This window comes from Dicentrarchus labrax, unplaced genomic scaffold (assembly GCF_905237075.1).
Source record: "Dicentrarchus labrax unplaced genomic scaffold, dlabrax2021, whole genome shotgun sequence".
In the NCBI taxonomy this organism is placed as follows: domain Eukaryota; kingdom Metazoa; phylum Chordata; class Actinopteri; family Moronidae; genus Dicentrarchus; species Dicentrarchus labrax.
The window spans coordinates 3,864,920-3,886,836 of record NW_026136710.1 but is presented as its reverse complement, the minus strand read 5'-3'; the positions used below and the strand labels follow the sequence as shown (position 1 = coordinate 3,886,836).

At 40.9% G+C, this 21,917-nt stretch overlaps 1 protein-coding gene across 2 annotated transcripts in view; it reads left to right on the top strand.

The window, feature by feature from the left end:
- ap3b1a (adaptor related protein complex 3 subunit beta 1a) overlaps window positions 1-19,312 on the top strand; it is a 57,462-nt gene extending 38,150 nt beyond the window's left edge. For both annotated transcript variants that reach the window (XM_051412864.1, XM_051412863.1), the window contains exons 23-27: window positions 3,705-3,933; window positions 7,240-7,324; window positions 7,949-8,046; window positions 9,695-9,833; window positions 18,240-19,312. In XM_051412864.1, coding sequence (XP_051268824.1) covers window positions 3,705-3,933; window positions 7,240-7,324; window positions 7,949-8,046; window positions 9,695-9,833; window positions 18,240-18,393 — 705 coding nt within the window. In that variant the 3' untranslated portion in view covers window positions 18,394-19,312. The remainder of the gene's footprint in view (window positions 1-3,704; window positions 3,934-7,239; window positions 7,325-7,948; window positions 8,047-9,694; window positions 9,834-18,239) is intronic.
- Window positions 19,313-21,917: the final 2,605 nt, after the last annotated feature.

Below are 21,917 nucleotides of genomic sequence, written 5' to 3'. Positions count from 1 at the left end.
AAATCGTTAGTTGCAGCCCTAGTAACTCAAAGAAACTGTTGGCAGTTTGTTAACAATACTTGCAAAGCGAGATGAAGGACAATACTTTCTGAATAACAGTCCTCTATTATTGCTAATGTTCTTTAATGGAAAATTTCAAAATTAATCAATTCAGAATACCCAATTTACTGACAAATTGGCATAAATGAACTAACCCCTGTCTATAAGCGCTGGAGAGACTTCTTGTTACATTAAAGTAGTTTTAGATGGCTGTAGTAACATTTATTTAATTCAATTTGCAGTCAAGGTCTTTGTGACGCCCCTCAATTAATTGTCATCTCCTGACTGAGGGGAACAATTAGGCCCTAAAGTCAAACACATGTCCCTTACCTTAATCCTCACAACTCTTGTAGAGCATAATGAAATCCTGTCCCTGCTGTTGGAGGCAGGCGGTGTCTGAAAAACAGAAATGGATTTTCAATATACACCCATACATCTCTGTACCCCCCACGCCACTTTCTTTTAAATTGGCCTTCTTATGCACACGGCACAAGGCTACCCAGCTTATGGTTAGCCCTTTTGAATATGTCAGCGGGATTTTCAGGTCATTTGCCAGAAAGGATGCTGGGAGCGTGGCGTCCGGGCTCTGAAGGTGACTGGTGTCTGTGTCATCCATCACAGGAGCTTCCTTTAAGTTGATGCATAATAGAGCCTCTCAATCAACTTCCTCCTTCATTGTCACCTCCCTCCTTCCTGTCCAGGGTGGAGAATGGGAGCCAAAGCCAAAACAGAAAGGGAGACTGACAGAGAAGTCAAGGTTACATCCCTCTTCTTCTCTTATTTACACTTGAGGTGTTATGGGCTTGTGCTGCGTAACAGGACAACAATGGATGGAAGAGTGAAGGGGGCTCGTGTGGGCACTTGTGTCAAGCTTTAACTGTCCACTGTGTCAAATTGGTGATAATAAGCAGTTTGAAGCCGTGTCCTGTCTCCGTCCCTCCCTCCTGTCGCTGCCGCCGACGCGGGGCGAGGCAGACAGACAGGACCTTGAAGCAGGATGTGTCTGTCAGGGAGGTAAATCTCTGTTGTGATGGGGTGGCAAACATTATGGCCAGCTTTATCGACACCGACTGCTCTGACACATCCAAAAGTGGCCCAATAAATTTGCAGGCTGGCGGTGGCGTGACGGGCGCTTGTGAGGGCGCAGCGGCGTTACAGCACAGCGACAAATGTTTGTTTGACCTCCTTTAAAGGCGCTTCGGCGGTCTGGGCGCAAGAGACGCTGCTTCTGTCTGGGGTCGGGGGGCTGAAAGATAGCGGTGTGATCGGACAGTTTATTCTGTATTTAATGTGATTTGTGCTGGCTGTTGTTTTAAACTGTTTTATGCTGGTGCCAGTATGATACCTAAACTCAGCTCCTGTACACAACTACGCAAGACTCTTTGAAAACAGATCGCAAATACATTCAGTTGTTTTTTTCCCTTCTTGATTGACACACAGGGACTTTCTTGTGTCACAAAATGACCATAAATAGAGTATACATTATGCTGTTTGCAAAGACCCAGAGGGGATTGAATGAAACATGTATTGGATAGCAGATGGAGACAATGTTCTGTTTGACCTCCTTTCTGAAAAGAGGAGAAGTTTGGCTTTTGAAAGGTTATTAACTTTCTTATGTTGACAGTTTGTTTGTATAATTGGAATTGCTTTTCAAAATGCATTAAAAACTTAAGAAATACAGCACAAAACCGTAAAGGTCTATTTCAGAATGAGCTACTTCAAGCTTACGGCTAACAGGCAATACTCGTTAAGTGTTTTCATGGGATTTGTTGGCAATAAGAAAATAAGAATTGCGCAACACAAACAGCCTCATTTGTCTAAGAATTGTCTAAAATAAGCAACCTCTTTTGAATTGATGAATAGGCCAGTAAATATCTAATCAAAGAATAGGTAAACAGGACTCTGAGCCAACTTTCTATACTTTGCAGTTTCTGATAGCCTCAAGCTCGGTGAAGTAGGGTCATGTTTTATGATAACGACATAAATAAGTAAGTAAAAAAAATATATAAATATATCTAATCTTTTGCATAATTTAACTATCAAACCTGCTCATGTCTTGCTGCTACAGTTCAGTGATGGTGAAGTGTTCTCGCCCCTGTAAAGTGAGCACATTGAAGCTCATCTCCGCAGCTCCTCCTGTATGTCAAACCGATTCTTCATCCTCACACACCACATGACAAGTTGGAGGATGTCTCGAACATTTCTCACCCGAGTCTGAACACACTGCACGTTCGTCCGGCTTCAATAAAACAATGTACACTGACACCACTTAACACTGTGAGCTGCACCATCATGCCTGCATGTTTCCACTGTGTTTCTTCATATCATATTATTAGTCATATTCAATTAGCTTAATTAGTTTGCTTAATCATTTAAGTCTGTTATTTACGGCATCTGTTTTTCTTTTTCTTTTTTTAATTCAGTATAAAGCAACATATTTCTCACTGTTTTTGCCCTCTTGTCACTTTTGTGACTTCTTCGAGAGCAAGTTAGACTTTTTTTATCGCTTTGAGGTGGTAAATAGCATTTTTTTTTTTGTCTCTGAACTCCAGGTTGAGATACTAGTTGCCTCTGTGTCAGGTGCTAAGTGTTTTGGATGGTGTGAACAGGCTGTATCCTTCCTAAACCAATTAGTGCTGTCACTCCAGACAGACAAAGAGACAGACCTCTGACTCTGCGGTAAGATTGAAGAAACTTGTCAGAGTTGTCATGCTTTTGTGATGTTTTTTATTACTTTGTAGTGGTATAGATGCAGCAGAGGTGTGTCTAGATGTGAATGTTCTTGTGTTTGACAGTGAAATATGTTAAGTGCGCTGTGTTGCATTGTGTGGGCAGACGCACCTTATCGTTCTAATGAGAGCTGACAGTTGTCATCATCGAGTGAAAAAGTGAAAGCCACCACGTGTGAACAATGTTCATCCAAGTAACAAGAAGTTAATTTTTGTAGGAGAACACATACGCCACCACCACATCCGCCTCCTTTCTTTACCATATCTCTCAAAAGGTAATGCAATTTCCTGCCTCTGAAAAGGTAAAAGCCCCTTTTAAAAAGCCCTGCGAATGGCAGGCTTGGCCCATGCAGGCACTTGTGTTTCTATTCATTAGAGGTTGTTTTTATTCAGCCTGGTTTGACTGAGCATCCAGCCCATTTCCTTCTAACTAGGCTGATTGAAGACATTTCTTAAATGGGCTCCTCTTTACCCTACAGAGTTAATGAACGGAGGGTTGGTGGGGCGTTATCAGCCGACTCGTGGTCCCTCTCCACTCAGAAGTGCTGCATTCTGCCTGCTGATTGGACACGGTGAATTGCATGAATGTAGGCGATGGAAAGATCGGAGATTCTTGTATTAAACTGTGCTCTTGTGTGGATGCATTTGCGCTGTAATGTACAAGGCGTCCCTGGATATCATGTTGATGTGGAGAGCTTTATGCTTCTAGGCAATGTTCTGCTGTTTTCTCATCTTCCTTCTCTGCTTCTACTCTCAGGCTTTTGTTTCCAGCAGTGCTTTAGTTGTTCATCAATCCCATCATCAAGACCATACTGCAGTTTATTTCTCTGATAATCAAGAAGTTTGATTTGTTTTTCAGCTTTGTTTGTTTGCACATAACTTCTGTACACTTCAGAATCAGTGAGGTTTATCCCTCTCTTTCATATCTCCTTCTAGGTCACCACTCCATCTTTCGGCCCTGTGAAAACCTATGAGCTGCTTCACCATATGACAGGAAAAGGTCTGTCAGCCAAGTATCATTTCCCCCGGCAGCCCTGTTTGTACGAGCCCAGTATGGTGGCTGTACAGGTCATACTGACCAACAGCTCAGACCACAGCCTGGAGGAGATCCATATAGGAGAACGAAGCCCAGCGGGCCTTAACATCCACTGCTTTAACACCATCGGTGAGTATTAGTGCCACACGTGTAAAACACTCCACTGTGTACTCATCCAAAAGCCATTAAGAATATAATGATCTTGCTGGTCATCCAACAAGTAAACATAGACTATGGTCTGTTTAATTGTTGACACACTGCAGGTGGACAATTTTGTTTTATTTTTCCATATCAGTATATATGGTGTTCCAGCTCATGTTGTATACTAGTGTATACTACATATTTTTGTAGTAAAAACTCCTTTAGATATAAAATGTATTATTTAAAACACTGACAGCAAATGTGATATTAAACGATAAGACTGGCAATATTCTATAATTGTCTTATTGTCAACAAATTCCATGAAGAAACTAAAACACACAATGAATTTAACCTTCTTGCAAGTATTAAGTGTATCCAAAGACTGATATATCGCCTTCCTCTGTGCAATAGAGCTCAAAATGATTAAAAACACATCAGTGAGCCACACTGTTGCACTGGGTGACATGTTCCTTCATTACCATGAACACACACACACACTATAGTTTATTTTGACTCTGCCCCAAATAACTCACTCCAGAACCAAATGTGGATTAATCCACTGCTGAAAATAGTCCCCCAACAAATGCACTATTTCCTCCTTTTCGATAATGTTAGCTAAAAACAAGTCGCCTGCTATATTAGGAAATTATTTAACCTTTTAAATTAATGAAAGTATATGTTTATGAGGTGTTTTTAAAGATCTACCTCTTTACATGAGCCACAGACAGGATTTAGAAGTTAAAAAATATTGAGAGACTGGCTAAAAAAGCCTTGTTGGTTTTGGTCTTTTAATGTCATTTGTTGACATTAACAAACAAGCTAAACAGAGCATTACGTATTCAATCTCTGTGTCATTATAATCCCGTGTAATTACAAAAAAGTTATAGTTTAATTGCTAGCGGTCTTCTGATTTTCCAGTTTCCCAAGAAACCGTGTCAGATTTAGACTCTTATTATTAAAAATGTGCAGTGTGTGACCTTGGAGCTTCTGCGTAATCTCGTTTTCTCTTTCTATTATAAACGCTACTGGCCTGCCATTATTAAACTTGCTGCCAGTCCTCACACATGTTGGGTGACGAGTGGGTCAAACTCCAGCCTGAACTCAGTGTCAATGTAAACTACCAGATTTATTACAATTTGTGGAATATTTGTTGTCTCTCCTCCGTCTCCTTTCTGCAGCTCTGCCTGTGCTATGATTGTTTTTCTCAGACTGATATTAAATGATCATTATGTTATCAGAAACCTTTAAGCCTGTTTGCTATCAACTCAGCAAATAGCCCATTCCCCCAGCCTGAAAGCAGCCAATATTACTTCAGCTAATCCCTGTTCAATAGTATCGATCTAGACAACCAAACAAGCACTATCTCCATATTTCTTGTCACACTGTTGCATGATCGCTACAACCCAGCGTAATGTAAGATTGAGAGCGGTGCTCCCTTAAGATTTTCTTTTTCATGCACACACACAAACATACATACACACACAGACCTGGTGTTCAGTGGAGCACGTTAAAACTGTCAATTGCAGGGGATAGATTGGGCATTGAAGGAACTCAAGCAGCCAAACAGTGGGTAATTTGGATCGATTGAGCCTGGCCACTGTGAGCGGGTGGCTGGAGTTGGTTTGGATAAGTTGCAGAGGATGAATACAGACAAAGCTTTATGTGTACATGACAGAGTTTGTATTTAATAAGAAATATTGCACGTTACTTTCCATTGCTGCTCACCTCCACATGAACAGTTGTTAAAGCGGTAATTTAACAGTTTGAAATGAAACAGGATTTGTGATTTGCTCACTATCTATCATCCTAATTTCTGGTCAACTAACTAGTTACTGACATGTCTTCTGCCTTTAGTGCTTCATACACCAAAATAATAAAATAAAACACTAAACTTGGTTAGTTTTATGTGGTTTAAAGGACAGTTCTGGTTTATTACAGCATTGGTTTAAATAACATTACACTTACCAAACCCCCGGATTAGCCGAACGTATTTGGCCGAGAAATAAAAACTAAAACTAAAAATAGTAAAAACTGTTAAATTATCTGTTGTAAATATCCGTCAGTTTAAACACGCAAAACAACAACTTGTTGTTTTTACACTTTGCTTTATAATTTTGCTGCATCAAAAACTACATCTAGCTAGTCTTTTAGCTAAGCTGAGCTAAGCGAACTGTCTGCTGGCTGAAGCTTCATATTCAGCGCAAGAATGTAAATAGGCATATTACCCAAAATGCTAAATAATTGCTTTTAAAATAGCAGTTTTACAACATTATAAAAGAAGTACAGTAATGCAGACCATGTTAATCTTGTGTTGCCAACATGTGTCACAAAGTGGATGGTTATTTATGTTAGATTACACATTTTCTTAACTACACATATTACCAAAGAGTTGTTACTTGCAATTTGCAAAAACAGATATTAAATACCAAAGAAGAATATATGCTATTTTGCAGTTTGAATAGAAGCCCTTAGGCCCTCACGTCAGGATGGATATTGCTATAATCTATTGATAAAATAAGCAGTTTGAGATGGTGGTCTAAATAGTTTATCCTATGGTTAACACAGAAGACTGGAGCCTGTAAGAAAAAAACCTAAAGATAAAAGCAGAAAATGCCCGTTAGACAAGCTGTGAAGGCTGGATTGGAAGTGAGTCCATGATGGCTCTGTTTTCAGAGGGTTTCCTCTGGAGTCTCTTCTCTTTCTGTGGAAAGAGTTATACAGTAAAATAGCCCTGCTCCACAGAGAGAGAAACACAGGCCAACTGGGGAAGCGTGGAGGATGTTTCTGTCTGTCTGTGTTCTTCTCATCCTTAACCTCCCCCCTCCTCCTCCTCCTCCTCCTCCTCCTCTCCTCCCATTCAGCTGTCCAAACTCTCTCTTCAGCATTTTTTGGCTTTACTTAACTCTCCGTCTAGCTCGCATTTTGCCCGCTCTGTCTGTCTCCCTCACCCCGTCTCTCTTGATGCTGATGCTCTCTTTGACAAGCCTGTTGTTTTGGAAATATGCTAGTCCTTCATGTGTTTTTTTGTTAGTGTTTTTTCCCCGAGGCTAGAGGTGTGGGGAATGAGATTGAAGGATAGATTTCTCACACACGGTGGCCTTGCTTTGTGAAGTAGAAAACACAAGTGGTGTGGAAGCCTGTCTGTTCCACTCTGCTGCCACCCCCCCCCCCACCTCCTCCTCTTCTTCCTCCTCTCTCCCTTTGCTCCATCCTTCCCCACGCTGCACACTGTGCCCTTGTCACTCACTCTTCCTTTTCTCCTCTCGTCTCTCCTCCCCTCTTTCCCGTTCTTAGAGCGGCTGGAGCCAGAGGCCTCTGTGACGGTTTCCATGGGTATTGACTTCAGCGACTCGACACAAGCAGCCAACTTCCAGTTGTGGTAAGACAACCTGACATCCACTCATATCAAGTCAGCCTTATTTTTTTCCCCTCTAGGACCTTCAGTTGTACATCTCTTTTTCTCCTACTGCTCTCATTCCATGTCTCCAGATTCATCATCACGTCTCACTCAAGTGTCTCTTTCTCTTAAGTTCATTTGCATCTTCTCTTGCCTTTTCCCTCTCTCATTTGTACTTTGTTAATTCTCCTTTTCCTACCCGCTCTGTGCCAGCACTCCCAGGTGAGACATCAGCCGCAATTGATCCGGGTTCACTGGGATAACAATTATTCCTCCAGTAATCAGCCCCGGCCCAAATCAACCTGCTGAATGCCATTGGCACCGCTGCTCAGCCGATCAATAACGTTATCAGAAAATCTGTTCAGGATGGGGGAATCAATCTGGCCCCAAATGCCATTCACACAGCGTGGTTTGCAAGGCAATCAGAAGAGAAACATTTAATACACAAAACACACACACACACATTACCACAATGTCATCGTCATTTGAATTACTGAACAGAAGGGACCGAGGTTTATTTTCAGTCCTAATTTACAAGATTCCTGCTTAACTTTTTATGTTGGATATCTTGTAAACTCTTCTTTTATTGTTGTTTTCCTCCCCCAGCACCAAGGAGAACCAGTTCAGTGTGTCCATCCAGCCTGCTGTGGGAGAGCTGTTAATGCCCAGTACCATGACAGAGCAGGACTTCACCAAGGAGCAAGGTGAGTTACTGGCTGATTGCACCGGGCACGGCTTCGATCGCAGCCACACAAGGCAAATGCTTGTGATTCCAGCATGTTTCGGAAGCGTCCCAGAGGCGGCCCTGCGGTGAATGCTCGGCTGGTCTATTTTTGACGGAAGCTACACAGAGCGGATCAAACCGAGCAGGAAATCAAACACACAAACACCACAGAGAATCTGATCAAATTTCAAAATAAAATGCCCTGTTTAGAATCTGGATTGTAAAAACAAACAAACTATTTAAGTATGTAACCCACTTAACAAAGGTAAAAGTACATAAATTAAGCTAAAAAGGTCCAGCAGACCAACGACGGAACAAAATGGCGTTGCAGATGCAATAGAGCAATAGATCAATAGATAGAGCCACGGCCAGTGGAATCATTTTTGCATTATATTTGCATCAGTGTAAAAATTAAGCAAATATAAGCTTAAAGCACATTGAATATCATTGTCATTATCACTTAATGCAAACTTAAATGGTTCTTCTTCTAATTCAAAGTCTCTGTTGAAGAGGACCTGCTTCCTCTGTAGATAAAAACAGCTCATTCTGAGGTTAAACATTCTTACATTAAGGGGGGTTATACACTAATGAAAACATACCTATGAGTATTATATTTCATTTCTGCCAATAGATCCTCCTGAATGTTACACACTGGACTTTAAGTATAGTATGTTGCCATCTAAAATATATCTTACAGACCTGATAACAATCGTAGGCCTTAGTGAAAAAGGGTTTTCTCCTCTATTGTGTGCAGTTATTTAAAGATTATAGTTATAAAATGCAATAAAATCCTAGTAGCTTGCCTCTAATAAACATTTCCTCACCCTTTCCATTAAGCCACAATGCTTGCCTCTTATGAAGCACTTAATGGTGTTCCCCACATAAACATACAAAGCATAAACACACACACACACACACACACCTGCAGAGCTACATGCTGTGGCAGCTATTGAGAGCTGAGAGCATACTCATATCTAAGCCATCAGTGTGCTCTTAAGTGCCTGCTAAATGCTGCTTCTGCCTTAATTAATCTTCATTTGCTGTGTTCTGAGCTCTGCTGAATACACCTTGCACTCAGAACAAAAAAAAAAAAATGAGGGGGATTGAACAGAGTAGAACAACTTGCTTTGCTGGACCTTTTTCTCTCTAGCAAATTGCTGCTTTAAACCAATTGAGTGAAGTTAATTAATTCTTCAGTCAACAGGTTTTCATTATATTTGCCTCTAAGACCTCCTTTTATTTCTACCCAACTTGTGCATATTTATCTCCATTCTTTCTTTCAAATCCTTCCTTATTACTGAGTGCACATGAACTGGCCATTTGCCTTCAACCGGGAGCCTTTTTTTGTTTTTTTTCCCCCAGTTGTATTTGCATTATTGAAGAAGGCACCCTTTTATTGTTTAGCTTCCCCCACTTGAGTTGAGTTCAAAATCTGTTTTATCTTGTTGTTTAATCACTGTTGCTCCTGAAACCAGGTCCCAAAATACTCTGTATAGAGAAAGAGGATGAAGATTTTAGACTTATATATATATATATATATATATATATTATATCACACTATATATTTGATCATTGAATTAACACTAGTGCCAGAACTTATACTATTGTGGGTCCTTGCATCCTCTCAGGTAAGCTCCTGGGCATGAATGAGACCTCGGCAACCATCACCATGGCAACAGCAAACACCTCCAGCCAGGCCATCAGCAAACAGGTCCTGTCCGTGGCCAACGTAGGGGTGGTTTCATCCAGCCAGAACAACTTCCACAGGTGAAATGTCCAGAATTCAGATAGATCTGTTCTACTAAATGTTTTATATAAGCTTCATCTCATTTAAGTAATTGTCTGTTTGCAGTGTCTTTTATGGTTACATATACAGCTAATGGATCCACATTATTCATGTAATTTGCCTATACTTAGCTGAAATCCAGTCTAGATAATGTAATGTTTTTTTGTCATCTTCTTTAGAGACCACTGTACTATATCTTAACTGTAATCTTTCACATTTTAATCCTAAACCAGCTTTTGACAGAGAATTTCACACTAACTGACAAATGTTTGCAGTTTCTTGTCAGCTGTTGGAAAGATACAACCACAAGTTACTCGAGAAAGGAGAGATGATTTCACAACAAATGACAAAATTCACAAGGATTTATAATGCAGATTCAAACACATTTCTTAGAAACGGGAAACAGACAAGGACCTGCAGAGTCACTGAGTCGTTTTAAATTAATACCAAATTTGACCTTTGTCGTAATTCCCTGAACAGTCTAATGTTTGATTCGTAATTTAACTGTTATTGTCCCTCAGCCTGATATGGTGGAAATAGATCAGTTTATGCATCTAAAGGTTATTGTTGTTAACTGGAATACAGCTTTGTTAGCATTCTTGCAGCTTTATTCATATGTTTGTAAGAATCACAAGGATAAATATGTTTAACTAGTTGATCTGTAATGAGAAAAAACCTCCAGATATTAGCTTCTTGGAGAGTTATCAGCGTACATATTGCCTAACATATGACAAGAAATTGTAGTAAAACGTTGTGATATGTTTGAGGAAAGACAGTTTGTCCACCAGAGAGAACTGACAGGTTCATTTGTCAGCTATAAAATACATTTTTTTGTGTTTATTTTATGTTTAAATTAAGCTTTAAAATCATTTTTTAATTTAATTTTTGAAACACTCAGATATTGATATTTGTATTTGACTTAAATATTCAGAATTGGTTTTTACAGTTTCACTATTAGTATCATTGTCCGTAACATGGATTCAACCCATATAACTATACTAACTACTCGGTTATGTATTTGTATTTTTGGGCCCCACAGACTTTACTTACCAGCCGTTATTCAAATCAAACATCTTTAAAGGACTCGTTGGACATTTTGGGAAATATGCTCATTTGCTTTCTGGTGGAGAGTTAAATGAGAGGACTGATACCACTTTAAGTCTGTGTGTTAAATTGGTTTGTCGGTTAGCTTAGATTAACACTAAGACTGGAAACAGCTAGTCTTGGTCTGTCCAGTGGTAACAAAATCCATCTACCAGCACTGCTAAAGCTCACTAATGAACAAAATCCGAATTGTAATGGAGGGTTTATGTGTCAGACTATTTCTTGGCTATTAGTTGCTAAGCTCTCAGTCTCAACTGACTCTAAAATTTGGGACTATTTCTTTAAAGTGGGAACTGTTCTCCTCAGAAAACAAAAGACTGAGTGCTTCATAACTGCCCCAAATCTACCAAAACAGCACAGACTCGGTCATATTCCAGTGCACTTCAGGCTGGTTTTTGGTAATATGATGCACTGTGACATTGGCATTATCCATTAGGCAACTGTAAAGCAGCACGTTAAGACATTGCTGGGAAGTTATCCATCCAGTATAACATTTATTAAATCAGCTCAAGTCCCGTTGAGATCTCATTTTCAAAGGGATATGTGAGTATGTGTAAAATAATCCAAGATACTGAGGAACAATTATACACATTAGGATATAAAAAGCAAGGAGAAACAAATGTTTCACTCCCAGACTGACAAATTCAGATCTGCAGTCTGTTTGTTCTGTCTGAGAGTGAAAGAGTGAATGTGCCTGCGTACATGTGCCCGTTATAATTGTGTTTTACGTGGAGATTAGTTAACCAGTGTGTATGCGGACGTCGTGGAGTGAAAGTGTCTGCGTGTCCCCAGCAGCCTCTCACAGACATGCCAGGGGAATGCCCTGAGAAGCCTGGCTGTGTAATTGGTGTACACAGAGTGTGCTAATGAGCTTCCTCCTCTGTCACGCACACCCGAACACCTGATAGATAATTACACCTCCCTCTCTCCCTCTGTTTCCTGCTCTGTCCCTCTTTCACTTCATCTCTGCACCCCCATCTGTCTCTCCTTCCACGCCGCTGTCTCTCTTTCACTTCCTCTTTGTCTTTCACTCCATCCCTCTGCGCCATGCTCTGTCCTCCTCCCGCTCGTCTCTCTCTCTCTCTCTCTCTCTCTCTCTCTCTCTGTCTGTCTTTTGTTACCTCGCTCTGCGCAGACAATCTCTCCACGTCTCCTCGTCTTTGAGCGATCCCGCGTTGGTGATGATTTCTTTTGTGGGTTTAGGTCTGGAATAGAGGAAAAAATGTAAGAGAGGGTGGATAAGTAAGGGACAGTGAGGAACACAAGGGCACAGGGAGCTGAAGGTGTGAGTGGAAATCAATGTTGGCCAGTGGGAGAGGCCTGCATCCAATAAGCTCATACTTCATTCAGAATAACCAATAGCTCAACTGGCGCCATGCTATCAATCTCTCTCCTGTTTCTGTGACGGCTAAAGAGGAAGACTCCCAGTGTCGCTCCGCAGTCTTATAATAATAATGAAGACACTCTCTTCCATATTGTCCGCTGGCGTCCTTATGATGACTGGCTCTTCCAGGCTGTCCTCAGGAGGTCCATTTATTGGAGATGATGGCGTTCCTCGCTGACAAAATCCTCAGTCCTTGTCTCCTCAAATGTAGCGAGAAGGTTTGACGGCCTTTTTATTTGAGAGGAAAGAAAGCAGGACTGGATGCTTTTGTGTTTTAATTTATCCAGATGGTTCCTCTAAATCTGCACAGGTTCTGGATATTCAATATGATTGAGTTTTTGTTTTGTCACGACTAGAGCTGCAGAAATGATTCCATTCATTGATTAGTCGATCAACATTAACGTAATCTGCGGCAGTATTTCTAATTGATGAATCATTTAAGTCATTTTAAAGGCAAAAATGCTCCCAAACATTACTGGTTTCAGCTTCTTACATTTCCCAGTTTTCTGTCTTACGACTGTGGAATTATATTTTTTGTGTCACGATTTTCATTTTCACTGAAAAAGCTATTAAAGTTATGAAGATGTGACATTTGCTGCTCTGTACCAAACAAACATTCTTACATCTGGAGAACAAGATTTGTGGTGCAGTACTTTATTCTAATGCTGTTCTGTCGCACATTTTACTGTTGGCACAAAAATTGCCGCTTCTGAGATTTTGGTTATTGCACTCGGCCAATATTTTGATTACTTGTGCAGCCCTGTTTTTCTATATTTTTTTGGTTTTGGACTGTTGGTCAGACAAAACAAGAATGTCACCACAGGCTCTGGGAAAATTATGATGGGCATTTTCATCACGATTTACAACCAAGAGCAATCAATAATGAATATGATCATTAGTTGCAGCCGTAGTTGTGATTGTTCTTTTAAGTTGAGATTGGAGCGGTTGGCTTATTCTGTCATCCGCTTTGTTTTGTTTGGCTTCCTTTTTCCATTTATTTTATAATGTCTGCAGACCAATTAAAGACAATTTCACATTAATCAACAGTACTTACTTTACTTTAAGTCTTTATTTACACTCTATCTTCCTCTGCCCACATCCCAAAGTTGGATCTTAACAGAGTCTTGGAGAACAAGAGTGGGGTAATAGCAGGGCTTCAAGTAACATTATTTTCATTATTGACTAATCTGTTGATTATTTTTACGGTTAATGTAAGAAAACAGTGAGAAATGTCTCAATCGCAAGTTCCCAGAGTCAAAGAGGATATCCAACAACCGTCCAATATATCCCAGATATTCAAATTACAATTAAACAAAACATTAGAGCAACAAATCCTCATATTTTAGGAGCTTAAAATAGAGAATATTTTGCATTTTCTTCTTGATAAATACTGAAATCAATAATTGATTTCAAATTTATTGATTCAATTTCTCCCTATCGACTACCTGTTTTAGCTCTGGTAATTCTAGTCATGGTGTTTCTGTGTGTTGCTGCTGTACATACTTTGAATAACGCACACACAGAGCAGAGTGATCGATCTGATCGGATGCACCCACTGAGAGCTTATTGTGGAGGTCACTTGGCATTAAATGTGATGTGTGAGGTGACCTCCATCCAGGACCCCTCTTTCTCTCCCCTGATGTCCCCAGAGAAGAGCTCCTCTAATCCAGGTCGGCTCACACAAAAGTATCTGCCCTCAGCGGAGGGAGAGTTTGGGTTTAATGTAGAAATAATGGATGAGATTTCAATATAAAGCCTCAGAATGATACAGCTCACAACACATATCGCCTGAGCTTTAAACTGACCTCAGACAGTTTGAGTTATAGATTGCAGTTAACACAGGTTCGGCTTAACAAGGCAACAGCCCGCCTTCCCTCTCTGCTCCTCTGCCTCCCTGCACTCCCTTTGTTTATCAGCAGGGTGCAGCACTGCTTTTCCCAAACAGGCGCCCGAGGCCGAGCGGAGGGGGGATGCCACTGAAACACAGAAATTGATTGCTGGAAAGGAGGATGGCAATAAATCAAGCAGGAAAGCAAATGTAGAAAACGCTGTTCTTGTTTATGTCTAAACAGGCGGAATAGAATAAATGTGCTCTATTTTTCAGTCCGTTTGAAAGCAAATTTGATCGAATTTTGCATGCATTGCCAATCCCTCTGGTTAGAGCCTAATTTTCAAAAACAAAAAAAAACAACAACTGAACCCCCTTGATTTATAAGCTATGCCTTCTCTTTACTTTACACTTTGATATAATTAAATTATGTTTCTTTAAACACAGAATTTTCCCTTTCTTCGGTGAAGTTGAATTCCCATTTAAAATCTAATTGACTATCGTTATAAACCGACTAATTAAACGTCTGGTCTCTACATTATAGATTGCTTTAGCCGACACTGTAGCTTATGATCTATTGTCAGATGTAATGTTGGTTGTTAATAGACCGCAATGGAGATGCAATATGCGGTCACATTTATGTTTAACCCAGTTGTAGGGAACATTTTCTTTGAATCCCGAATCCTCGTTGAGTTAAATTCTTGTCCCTTTTCTTCTTCTGCAGCCTCTGTAGTCTGTTTGTCCTCTCCTTCCCCTCACGTCCGTCTGCCCTTCGAGTGCAGCACTGCAGTCTGTCCGTATGGGCGAGCTCTGGAGATGCGTGGAGGGTTCCTGGTTCTAATTGGGGCTAATAGCTCCGGCCATCTGCCTGGTCTGAGTCTGCTCGCATGTGTTCGGCTCTGCTCTGGCCTCACTGACCACTCAGTTGAAGGACACTCCTCCACTTGTCCACCTGGCCGAGAACCAGGAGAAAAAAATAATACCCAGCAGCAGCCGTCACACATTTGGCCTCAGCTTTTTTGAGTTTGTGATTTTGGGTGAAAACATCATGCACTGTAGTCATTTTTTTTGTACCTGACCGGCTCCATTTCCAGAGAGTCAAAGCTGGTTGAATGTTAACTTAAGATGCTGGGTGCTCGTGCGCTCGCTGTGGGTTAAGTCCTGCGTTCTCGGGTTGCAGAATCCTCGGTGGCCTGTGTCTTCGCCGCGTGAGGGCGAATGTAAAGGTGAAGCCTACTTTGTGTTTGCAGTGGCAGGGTGGAGGGGAGGCAGATGGCACACACAGGCTCTCTGCACTGAGGAGAATCACAGATAATTGGAGAGTGATGCTTAGCCGCAGCCCTGCCGATCGATGCCAATCCGCCTGCTCTAAGTCCAGGGGTTATGCTTTGCTTTTCTTTCCATACACTGCAATTAATCCAGTGTTTAGCCCAGTATGTGAAGAGTGCAGGAGAATACCAATGACCCGTTTAAGGCCTGCTTGTCCTTAATCTTTCCCTTCTAGTACCTAAAAATGCACTGATGTTGTGTTAGCTCTAGATGTGATGTACATCAGGTCTTTGCACCTGAACGCTCACACAACCACAAGCAACAAAGTGAGAATATTCGAACGCTTGGAAATCAAACACAAATAAAACAAGCTCTTGTTTCTTTCACTGGTTCTTATTACCACACATGAACAAAGGCCCACAGCAGCGTCTCCTGAGACAAAATGAAAGCAGCCTCAGGGTAGTGTTAACTGGCTGAGTAAATGATAGATTTATATCCTAAATCCATTAGCAAAGCCACAGGGACCACATAGACACCTTAAGCTGCTGAGAAAGGGGGGGCAAGAGTAGGGCTGAGGGAACCGGACATTGGACAGTATGAATGTTTATATGGAAACAGAGAAAATTAGTCAAGAAAATGACGACATACTTTTTTTTTTGGCATAAAATATATTGTTTTGTCTGTATTTTCTTAAAGGTTGGAACAAATTATGACAGAGGGAACATCCTGAATTCCCACAATTAGTAATTTGGATTGATATACAACGCTTGAATTATTTAAAGAAGTGAGCACAGAGCAAAGAGGTTGGTGTTTTTGAGAGAAATGACTCCTCTTCTTGAATGGCTTCTGTTTCCTGCTGAAGTGGCTAATATTTTAATTAAGCCTGAGGAGGACTCTCTCTCCTCTCCCTGAGAGCTCCCTGATAAACTCCCTCTCCTCTGTTGATGGTAATTTAGCAGCTCCCCAGAGACGCACCCAGACACACTGGGTTTGTGAGCCAGCGCTGTTTCATTGTGTATGCATGTCCCCTCAGTGCCCCCCCCCCCATGTTTCTTTAACGTGTGCGTGCTAATTGGTGGACGTGCTAGTCGCTCCTGCCGCGCAGCACGGCATCGCGGGGGCTTCTGTGACAGCGCCTGTCCAGAGGCCGTCCTGCGGGGGCCCTTCACAGGCTTTAGTCAGGCCTAAGTGGGGCTCTTTGTGGGCTGTTTGTCAGGCCTAAGCGGGCTGCCACGGGGGGTCTTTGTTGCGGGGATGTAGTGCTAAATGGAGGCAGATGGCTGGGAGTTAGCCACGTGAGGCTCAGAGATGCAGAGGTCCAGAGGGGAGCGAGAGAGGGGGCTCAGCTCGGCTCTGTCGCCCCTCAAAGAGGGTCACACTGGGTCATAGCCCCTGTCTGCCTCTTGTTAGCACTCTCAATGGGGACCATGTGTGCCCAGATTTGGCCCCAGTCTGCAGGGACGGTATCCAAGGAAACGGTGGACTGAGAATTCTCCCGATGGCCCAGAGGGAGCGGGTGGGACAGGGCATCCCCCATACCGGCCCAGAGGCTCCCACAGACTCATAGACACCCACAGTCCATAAAAACAGGCTAAATTCTGTTTGACGGGCACGAAGGGCGTGTCTCACCCCTAATGGCTCTTTAGTCAGCTGGGATAATAGACTGTCTGTTGCTCTGCTCTCTATATTTCCTGTCACATCGTTTTGCTTCTTTGTCTCGCTCACTAATTTAGAGTAATTACAAGGTGTGAGGTGTTGGAGAATTTTTTAACGGGAGGATTTATGGGTTTGGGTGAGAAATGTGAGTTAAGTGTGTAGACCTGCGCTTGGGCGACACATTCATCTCTTTCTTTTTATTTGTTCTTTGATATTTGTTTTATGTGAGTTGTTCATTGATGTAGCCATTAACTATTGGCTTCACATCCTGGTGTTTTTATGTGAATTATGTTTTACTGGAAAGGAAAAAGGGGAAATTTCAGTAAAATGACAAAATCATTTACACTTTCTTTAAATGGAAAAGTCTTTCATTGATGAAGAGATTAGGCACCACATTGAATTTCAGTTTAAAACACATTTAATATACTTTATAACAAGAATATAAATATAACAGATTATAACAGATATATATACTATAACAGAAATAATGACCTAGGCTTGGTTCAGTGTACAAATATGTCTCATTCTACTACAGTTACACCTGTTTTATTCATGCTAGAAAAACACAAAGTACACATATTTGTTTAAAAAGTATGAAATACCCGACACCAACAGGCTCCATCATCCTGTTCAGTAATGATCAACTGTTGAATGTTTTTTTATAAAACTGGATTTTTCACTTCAACCACTGTGGATATGGAGCTTTTACACTTTTTTATATTTGCAGATATTACATTTTTTGTAACTTTTTTGACATTTGGACGTGATCAGTGCAACTTTTGTCACCTTTGCTTCCCCCAAATTACAAAAAAACATATATTGGCCAATTTGGTGGAAAAGGGGAACTCCTGATCCACACTTCTCTTCCCAATAGTTCCCGTTTGGAGCAACGATTGCAGTGTTTTTGAGCCATTAATTTTACTTCCGCTAACTATCTTACCAACACATTTGAGCTCGTAACTGTCTCTGGATATATGTGTGTTCTACGTGCATGAAATAATATTAAAACAGCTTTTATAGGGACTATTTATTTTTCTAGAAAGTTGCTCCATGGGAAAACTTCATGGAGTATCAGTCTGCAGCCCAGTATCAGTGTGTCTTTGTGGTTTTGTGAAGCTGACCCACATTCTCTGACCCCACCTGCAGGTTCGCCGGGCGGACGGTCAGCAGCGGAGCTCTGGTCCTGGTGTCGCTGGAGCTGAAGGAGTCCTCCTCTGCTCTGCTTACTATCAACACAGAGAAGAGCGTCATGGCGTCCATGTTGCTCCGAGACCTCAAACAAGCCCTCACCCAGGCGTAGAGTCCCCTCCCCTCCACTCCTCCCTACTTCCTTTAGTAAAGGTAAAGGGGAAGAGCACTTTATTAAAGAGTTCATACATTTTATTTCTGTGGTTAAGGACAATTCAGGCAGTACTTGCAAACATGTGGCACTTTAATCCAAAATACAGAAACTACAGCTCGAACCTGAGCACTCACAAAGAATAAACTGGAATCAATGGAAGCGCACTCGAGCAGCGTTTCTTATTTTTATGGTCTGTGCTTTTGGAAAAGATTGTCCTGAATCACAGGAATAAATGAAAATCTTGAATAAGGTGATGAACTCCTTTTTAAAACCACACAGAAGGCATCATAGCAGTGGTAATAAAATGTAAAACGTGACACTAGTCCATCACAAAAATGTCAAACAAACTGGCCATTTACCTCACTGGTGACCATTTAAATGTCAATGCCAAGCATCGTTATTTACAAACAGCTGTACATGCATTGTGGGAGAGAGAGTACATCGCTGCCACACTCACAGTGGGCCAATTTGTCTTTAGTGTTTATACAAACTGAGATACTCCACTAAAACATTGATGTCCGACTGTATTTCAGTGGCATTTGTGCCCGAGCCAAGCGACCCCGTGTTTCCATTAATGGATTTTATCTCCTTAGTGCCAAGAAAAGAAGAAAAAGGAGGATTTCTCTGCGCTATTTCTGTCATTAATACATTATAAACATTTGGGAGCTGTTGCGCCACCAAACTGGCCTCTGATGTAGGTTTACATTCCAACCTTTACCCTGCCCCCCCAAATCACATTTATTAATATTATAAGTGCCTTCTACGTGAAAATAATGTTATTTAGAAAAACCAAACATATATGTTAGACTTAAATCAACGTGGTCTTTTTATCTGTATTGCTTTTGCTGAACAATAAAAAGTGAATTTATTAAAATAACCCTTTTTTTTTGGTCTTTGCTAATAATAACTCCTCAGTCTGACTTAACCTGACTGTGTCTCTCTCCAATGTCCCCGTGCTGTGATTGATGGTCATTTATCTGAACGTGGCTGAAACACAAAATCGTTAATGATGAGCGCTGCTAATTGGCAGGCTGAGGCACATACCATGTACTCATGACATTATGATTTTGATGAATTTGTCACTCCACCTGCTGACATATGTTCTTCTCCATCTTCGCCCATGTATCCATACACCCTTGACTGTGTTGTATACTATAAACCAGGAGTAGTAGTACGAGTTTATATTAACACTTTTCTGAATATCCAAACTACACAACAGTGGAAATACAAGGCTAATGTCAATGCACATAAATATGAGTGTTCAACATATAAAATAGCCAATTCCACTTCACTTAATGAAACAACTTCCCTGTAAATTAGAGTTTTAATTCCATGTTTTTTCCCTGTTTGACCTGAACAAATAGGAGGCAGTCAGGACAGAAATAGTCAACAGAAGCTGCTGTAGCTCCAGTTTCTGCCGCTCATGTTTTTACCTTTTACGTCTTTTTCTCTGAATAATAAATATCTTTGAAAAACACTCACCGCTATTCTGAAGGGATTTCCAGAACCCTTCAAAGACTCTTCTAACCATCTGGATGAAGAAAATATTCCGTCTGCTGCACAAAAGAAAAGATTTTTAATCTGTTTCCTAATTCAAATGAAAACGGTGGATGGGAATGACAGACGTCTTTTACTAGATTGGAAAAAAACGTGAACCAAACTTTTAAAATTAGTTATAGTTGTCTATATTGACCTTAAGTCTTTTCCTACAAAATATTCACTCTTGTGTTGTACAAAAAGAGCAAGGACATACATGATTGCTGTAAACCTGCAGAAGCAACTACCATCGCAACTTGATGCTACAGATGGAATATTTTTTCATTCCGATGTTAGAGGAAATACCTTCAGAACCGGTGAAAGATTTGTTAAATGACCTTCTGGGTTTTTTCAAACATCGCGGGATATATATTTTTAAAAAGGAAACGGATGCTTAGCTCTGTGATTTTGAATGTGGGGTAATACATGAGGCACAAACGGGTGCTAAAGCTACACTTACTGAATGGGGAAATCATATCCGCCCGCAGATTCAGTCCTAAAACAAACACTTTTATACTGTGTTTTATTCTATTCTTGTGAAACCAGAAGCTGCAGGGCCGATTTTAAAGAGCAGTAGCAGCCAAGTAAAGATCCAGGATGAAGTGTATTGTAGCTGTAAACATTTATTTCATGTTATATTCTTTGTAGTAGAAGATGTACGAGGACTTTGTGCAGTGAGAATGATGAGTGAAGATGCCTTTAGCAAACTAAAGCCCATCCACTGCCTAAAGACAGTTCTGCTGTGTTGAGTAAAGTTGTGCAGATGTACGTGATGTGTTTTAGCATTGAGCAGGCCGGTGGCGTACTGTGCTTTGCGTCTGGCTGTCTTTTCCGGCTCATAAATAGCGTCTCTCTGAGGGCTGTGGTGAACACCTGTTAGCTCATCTGTCACAGGAGCTCCACTCGCATCCATCACCTCTCCCTCTGTACTCATTCCCTCAGCCAGCTGTTCCCATTACACACACACACACACACACACAACCACACACGCACAAGCTGTGTCAGGCCTGCCAGTTAAACACACACACACACACACACACACACACACACACATCATACAGATCCACAGCCACATAGAAGATTTTCAAACACATTTTACTAGTTACTTCACAAGAAAAACACACATTCTTTCACTATTTTAAGGCTTTAATACTTTCTGTCAAAGTGATGTGCACAGATAGCATCTGGACTCTTCAGAAACAAACATATGTCACATTTTCTAGATTAGGAAAAAGGGTGTATAAGAATTAATATATACATTTAAGTTAATTCCTTCCTTTGTTGTTTGATTTAAAACAAAGGTAAAAGTCTACATCCACTCTAGCATGTTTACCACATACACCACAAAGTACAGCTGAGGCTGAAGGTTTTTCAGGTATTTGATCATAAAGCCGTAAAGACGTAATGATGACTCTAGAGGAGAAGTTAAAACTGCTATAAGCGATATTTTTTACAATAGCAATGTATTAAATGAAGAGAATTATGTTTAGCTCCTCCGCCCTCGCTTTACGAAGCTTTATAGTGAGTTTCAGATTGTTGTGTAGCTGCTCGGCCCACAAATGAACAGTTTGCTCTCGGTTCTGAGCCGCAACAGGCAGCTGTTTTCAGAGAAAAAGCTCTAAAAACTCACTGTAGACCACCTGCTCAGCATCAAACAGACACAGATAGCAACTCGCCGGTGAACATAGTGCAGCACTTGGCAGCTAAAGAGCCAGATATTTCCTTCAGGAGTTGGTAGAAATAAAAAAACGGAGCCAAAAATAAGTGAATATTAGACTTATGTTCATCAGGTGGCCAGAAACAGGACTCTAAATGAATGAATGATGTGTAAATAAGCATCTTAAAGGTGATGATATGTCTTTCAGCTGCCCACAAGTGAGCAAAATATTCTCTTAAGGCAGGTAAAACCATAGGAATTAGAAATATATTGACATCCTGCATTAAAC